The 6603-nt window shown below is 37.1% G+C and overlaps 1 protein-coding gene across 1 annotated transcript in view; it reads left to right on the forward strand.

Annotated features, from left to right (window-relative positions):
- Positions 1-3435: 3435 nt before the first annotated feature.
- LOC134740915 (carnitine O-acetyltransferase-like) overlaps positions 3436-6603 on the forward strand; it is a 4893-nt gene continuing 1725 nt past the window's right edge. The window contains exons 1-9 of the mRNA XM_063673571.1: positions 3436-3661; positions 4002-4038; positions 4231-4470; positions 4592-4803; positions 5024-5177; positions 5259-5433; positions 5709-5896; positions 6184-6284; positions 6503-6515. Coding sequence (XP_063529641.1) covers positions 3474-3661; positions 4002-4038; positions 4231-4470; positions 4592-4803; positions 5024-5177; positions 5259-5433; positions 5709-5896; positions 6184-6284; positions 6503-6515 — 1308 coding nt within the window. The 5' untranslated portion in view covers positions 3436-3473. The remainder of the gene's footprint in view (positions 3662-4001; positions 4039-4230; positions 4471-4591; positions 4804-5023; positions 5178-5258; positions 5434-5708; positions 5897-6183; positions 6285-6502; positions 6516-6603) is intronic.

Genomic DNA, 6603 nt, shown 5'->3' on the forward strand with positions numbered 1-6603 from the left:
AGTCATTGTCAAATTGTAAATTGTCAATAACGTCAATAATGTCAATGACAATGTCAACTTGGATACTTAAGGATACGTTCCGAAACTGCCTAATATTGTGATTTGGAACAATTAAGAAAATTTTTCTAATCCATGAATCTAGTATAACATGGATCGGTCATGAGGAGTGGGGGGAAATGCCGAACGGGATAGTCTTATGTATCTTTCAGTAGTAGTGACAGAGAGCAATATATTACTTTTTGTCTTTGTCATAGTTTCACTTTTCCTCCGCTGCCACAATCGAGGTTGTGGCAAACAAATAAGTACGTGACATGTCATGCTTGTTCGTTGCTTGTTTAATTATTGTTGTTTTGTATGAAATTGTGCTTTCTCTTATGAAATATAGTGATGGTTAGCGTTTTGAATGCTTGAACTTTGATAAAATAATGGTGAATTGTTCTGTAATCGGCTGTAATAGCCGCTCTGAGCAAAAATATGAGAACATAACCTTTCACACGTAAGTACGGTATTTTACACCTTCCTTTTAACGCAATATGTGAGAATAACATCGTAAAATTACGTTACACTCAAAGCAATGTAGAATCAAACGATTTTAATAAAAATATCACAATTATTTACGTAAATTAACAAAACATTATTTGTAAAATTATCCGCCCAAATTACGTAGGTAGGTAGGAGTCTGAGGTCAGCCATTGTTAAACTTCTTCCTAATTTAGCTGCATAACAATCATGTTAGGGATACCAGATGAAAATATCATAATTTTATGGGTAATTTTGACCTCGAAGTTTTTTCGTACTTCTAATGCCAAAAAAAAAACAAATGTTGTGAATCGTGGTGTACATTAATTGGTGCGAACAATGTGATTGCGATTTGTGATTTCTTAAAATTAAAACTCATAATACATTTTATTTTACGTTTTATTTACTAAACATTTTTAGTTTTGTACCACTTGCGCGAATTATAGGAGGTATTTCATTGTTCATACGCCTAAAAAGAATTGACATTTTATTTAATATTTTTTTAATACCGTCAAACAATCTAACTTTGTCTCCAGGGTAATCGCCCCAACGTGATATCAAATATTGGGGTAATTTTTACCAATATGGTATCCCCACGTTTATGACGTCATCTATGTCTATCCCTTACGGGCGCACGCGGTAGGCCGCATCTATAGAAATATGCTCTATGTTCTAATCATAATCATTACCTAGTCGGCTCATAAGTTCTGTCACTGGCCTTTAAAATTTAAATTTGGAACTCCTAAAACAAAAACCGTTCTGCATTTGAATTTCGAATCTTTATTAAATATTTGAGTAGTATAATTTTGCAATTTTCTGTTTTCTTCAACATGGAGTGGACGCTTTAAGATAGCCGTACCGCAATAATTGCACTATATCGTTGTGGTCACTCGCCGACTAAAATTTTTAAGCTACTTGAAAATTTAAAATTCTCTAAGATTTGTGTATCGTACCATAGAAAGACTAAAGACTAGTTTAAATGACAAGAAAAGAAGCGGTCGTCCGCGTACAGCTAGGACTCCAGCGGTTGTACAAGCAATTAGGGCACGCATTGCCAGAAATCCCGCTAGGAAACAAAAAGTTATGGCCCTCCAGATGGGTTTGAGCAAAAACACGGTGAAAAGAGTGCTTAATCAAGACCTGAGACTTCGTGCTTATAAACGAAAAACTGGCCATCTTCTCAATGGTCGGCTTAAAGCTTTAAGGCTTAAAAGATCTAAAGCTTTATTGAAGAAGTACGCTAAAAATAAGCACCGTTGTATACTGTTTTCGGACGAGAAAATTTTTGACATAGAAGAAAACTGTAATAAACAAAATGATAGAGTGTACGCTCGCAATAGTAAAGAAGCGTCTAATAGCATTCCCCGTATTCAAAGAGGTCATCACCCTTCATCTGTGATGGTTTGGCTGGGAGTTTCTTATGCGGGCGTCACTAGTATGCATTTTTGTGAGAAAGGAGTAAAAACTAGTGCCAAAGTGTACCAAGACACGGTGTTGACTAATATTGTGAAACCACTATCCCATACGATGTTTCTAAACCAGCATTGGGTTTTCCAGCAGAACTCTGCTCCAGCCCATAAGGCAAAGTCTACACAAGCCTGGCTCGCCTCCAATAAAATCGACTTTATACGGCATGAAGATTGGCCCTCCTCTAGCCCAGATCTTAATCCTTTAGACTATAAAATATGGCAGTATTTAGAGGAAAAGGTGTGCTCAAAACCTCATGCAAATCTAGACTCGCTGAAAAAATCTCTTGCTACGGCAGTGGCCAATATCGACATGAAAGTGGTGCGTGAATCCATTGACGACTGGCCACGAAGACTTCAAGCCTGTGTAGATAATTATGGCGGTCATTTTGAATAAATGTTATACATTTAGATTCTCTAGTTTATAAGCTTTCAAACGCTGTACAAATTATACGGAATAAACTTAAACTTTTGATTTTATTTGATACTATGTATATGACAGAACTTATGAGCCGACTAGGTATAGTTTGTCAAAGGACTGTCTCATTTCGAACACAGACAGAGAGAATCATACTATCTTTGTCTTACACTAGTACTAGCACCAAAAAGAAAAGGATGAGTATATTTTTTTGTTCTTATTGACCATTTGGTTTGACCAACTATATTAAAGAATTCTTAAATTATAGTTGGTCAATCAAATCTTGTCAGTAGGAAAAGGCGGCAAATTTAAAAAATGTAGGCGCGAAGCCCGAATTTCGCGCCTTTTTCTACTGGCAAGATTTGCTTGACCAACTATATTTAATACAGAAATCTGGCTAGATAGGTCTCTATAACTTCAACTTGCTTCAACGTAATTTTTGCTAATTTAAGGTGGACAATAAAAAACGGTGTCGTAATAAAAATGAAAAAATCTCAGACATAAATCTTGTATAAAACTGGATCAGGCATAAGTGTTGGGGGGAACTGTCAGAACGGGATAGTCTTATGTATCTTTCAGTAGGAGTAGCAGAAAAGCGTTATTATTGTTTGTCCTTGTTACAGTCTCAAGCTCCCTCCACACTCATGCGCAAATCGCGGCGCTAAGCCGCAAATGCGAGTGTGGAGTCTAGCTAATCAGCGAAATCTACGCCACACTCGCGTTCTGGTAATCTGGAGTCTGGAGCGCCCTTCACATTTTTTTTATTTCCCACCGTAAATTTGTATGGTTTATGGTGGGCTGGAATGAGACAGTACAAATCTATAGTTTGTACTTTGTTAAAGAAAAGAACTGTTTCATTTCAAACATAGACAGAGAGAATCAAACTACCATTGTCTTACTCTCGTACTAGTGAGTACTAGCACCAAAAGAAAAGGATGAGTACATTTTTTTTAGTTCTTATTTATCGACAAGTTGGTTTGACCAACTCAACCAATCATATTGTCGCATTGCGTATGTTCTGTCCCTCACGGGCGCACGCGGTAGGCCACTTCTATAGGATCCTACCTTCTATGAAAAATCTAGTCACCCTAGAACCGGCTATCATTATCAATGTCAAAATTGTCAAAAACAAAACAAGTTTCGTATTTCGCTGGAAAGTTCACTTGAACCACCACCAACAAGTTCACATTCACTTTATCCTTCGAATACATTCTACTAGATCTACAGACTGGCGACTGCCACATCATACGATTTCTGAGTAAGTTATATTAAGTTCAAAAAAACAGCCGTCCGATATACTCGTACCCATAACTGTAAGTCTTAAAATAGAGCGCCTATTGGAAGACACTAATTAAACGGAACCTTTAATAATTTCTCCCCTTATGTGAAACATATCTACACCAACTTGCCATTGCCATTATGACATTGTATCAAAAGAAATAAATAAACAATCGTGTTATTATTATCATTGCTAAGGCTTACAATCTAAAGATAAACTTTTCTCTTTATCATTAGAGCACAGTTTAAAGTCCACTCTTGAAAGTTGACAGGTGATTGGGGTGTAGTTTAATAATTTTACCTTATTTTTTTCTCTGCAGACCTGGGAATACAATGATCCGTGGAGTACATAAAGTTGTAAGTAGATTTGAAAGTCTTAAGTATTTACAATGGCTCATCTATATATAGTTGGTCAAGCAAATCTTGTCAATTCAAAATGTCATTCAAATTTTCTATGGAACGACAACCCTTCGCGCCTACATTTTTATATTTGCTGCCTTTTTCTACTGATTGGCTACCTGACCAACTATAAATTGTTTACTGTTTCAGTGTGGCCATAATGCTTTTATATTGGAGCCGTATATGAGCTCGCTTCAGCTGTCTACCCACTTGACTTCTGCCAAGACTTACTCCACTGCCCAGAAACTTCCTCGGCTACCAGTGCCAAAGCTTGATGATACTTTGAGTAAATATTTGAAGACTGCCAAGCCACATTTGAACAATGAGGAGTATGATGTCACTTGCAATCTTGCTAAAGACTTTGCTACTGGAGTTGGACAGGATTTGCAGGTATTGTTTTATTTACATGTAACGGCCCAATCCAAACTAACATACGTCATTTACTAGTTCTACAAACAATATGGATTAGATGTGTCAGTGTCAAAAGTGATGTTTATGTTTTTTTTTTCAGAGTTTGCTAGAAAAAAGAGCACAACAGCACACAAATTGGCTTGAGGAGTGGTGGCTCAACACAGCATATTTGGAGTACCGGGATCCTGTTGTAGTGTATTCCAGTCCTGGCCTGGTATTTCCATTCAGGAAGTTCAACAGTCAGCTTGACCAGTTGCAGTATGCAGCAAAAACATTGCTGGCTGCACTTGATTACAAATCCCTAATTGACAAGTGAGACTACTATTTTATATAAAGTTTCAGAATTTCCTTTTAACAAGGTGATAGAGTAACAGGAAACCAAGTTGAGTAAAATGTTTTGTTAAGTAAGAAATATGTGTAAAGTTACTAAAATTGCAACACACACTAACACTGAGTGTTCACTCATCCATTGCAAAGTAGCATTAGTCTGTGTTGTTATATATGTTTATTTATCTACATTAATAATTTACAGTGACAAAATTCTAACTGAGATGATGGGCAAAAACCCATTGGACATGCAACAGTATAAGAAAATATTTGGAACATGTCGGATCCCTGGTCTTAAGAGAGATTCATTGTCATATAATACTACCAGCAAACATGTTACTATCATTCATAACAATCATGTAAGGAGATTATGATATTCCTGGCTTATTCATTCAGTCAACCCAAAAAGAACTTTTTTTACATAATTTATTATATTTTAGATCTTCCATGTTGATCTCTGGGGAAATGATGGTAAAGTTCTTAATGAAGATCAAATAGTGCAGCAGCTGCAGAAAGTAATAGAAATGTCCAATGCTCCCTCGCAAGATGGAATTGGTATTCTCACTTCGGAAAACCGAAATGCTTGGGCTAAAGCTTATGATGTACTAATAAAAGGTACTGATTTAATAATAATTAACAATAATTTAGCCTCTGTACGTCACACTTCTGGGCACAGGCCTTCTCATGTGCGAGAGGGCTAATTTATTAGTAAAATATATCTTATATATATTACTGAAAATCTTGTTAAATAAATATCTGTATTCTCTAATAAGTTTGTTAAGTTTCTACAATCTATGCCAAACCTCTGTAGGTACTGTTAATCTTATGTTTTATGTACGTCATTTTGAGGTGTGTACACCCAGAAGTAAATACTTCATAATGTGTTTCAGATAATCAAAATAAAGATTCGTTGAAGGATGTGCAATCAAGTCTAGTGGTACTTTGTTTGGACAAGCCTGTGGGGCTGTGGAAGGCGGCAGACAAAAATGGCCGTCAAAACATTGCTGGCGCGCAGACCATCCACGGAGGAGGCGCGGGACTCAACGGTGGAAATCGATGGTTCGACAAAACAGTGCAGGTATAGTTAAAATACCGTAAATTTATCCTCTAAATATTGTCATAATAATATATCATTATGATTAAAAGTACAAAGAGTCCCTAATCTAAATTTCTGTAATACAAATTTCACTCACTATTTGATTTATAAGTACAACGTAATGGTCTGTGTTTTATTTTACGAAAGCGATTTGGTCATCCTTGTGTTTATGGGTTCGGCTCGTTTCGGATTCGGCAACAAGCCGTTCTGTATGTAAATATTCGCTGGCACTTACAACCTGTTAAAAGTAAACTATTATTCTGTTCCAGTTTATAGTCGGTGCTGACGGCGTGACAGGGCTGACTTACGAGCACTCCCCAGCCGAGGGCCAACCTATTGCCGTGCTAACGGACTTCCTCATCGATTTCATGTAATATTCTCAAACATTACAGACCACAGTCATCGTCATATTCTTCATCGTCACCATAATATCAGCCGAAAGACGTCCACTGCTGGAAAGTCGCTAGCTAGTCGTGCGCTAGTCTCATCTAATGGCTCTCAGCAATCGTAATTATTCTACTCGTCTGGCCTTCTCATGCTGTATCTGTAAAACAGCTTACCAATATGCTTCATAATCATCTTTATCAGTTCACTGCTGGACGTAGGCCCCTCCCATTCCTAATGCCACGTCTCTAAGCTCGGTCTGCAGCCCTCTTCCTCTAATGCCCTTACGAATATTATCATCTCCT

The sequence above is a fragment of the Cydia strobilella genome, chromosome 4 (genome assembly GCF_947568885.1).
Source record: "Cydia strobilella chromosome 4, ilCydStro3.1, whole genome shotgun sequence".
Lineage (NCBI taxonomy): Eukaryota > Metazoa > Arthropoda > Insecta > Lepidoptera > Tortricidae > Cydia > Cydia strobilella.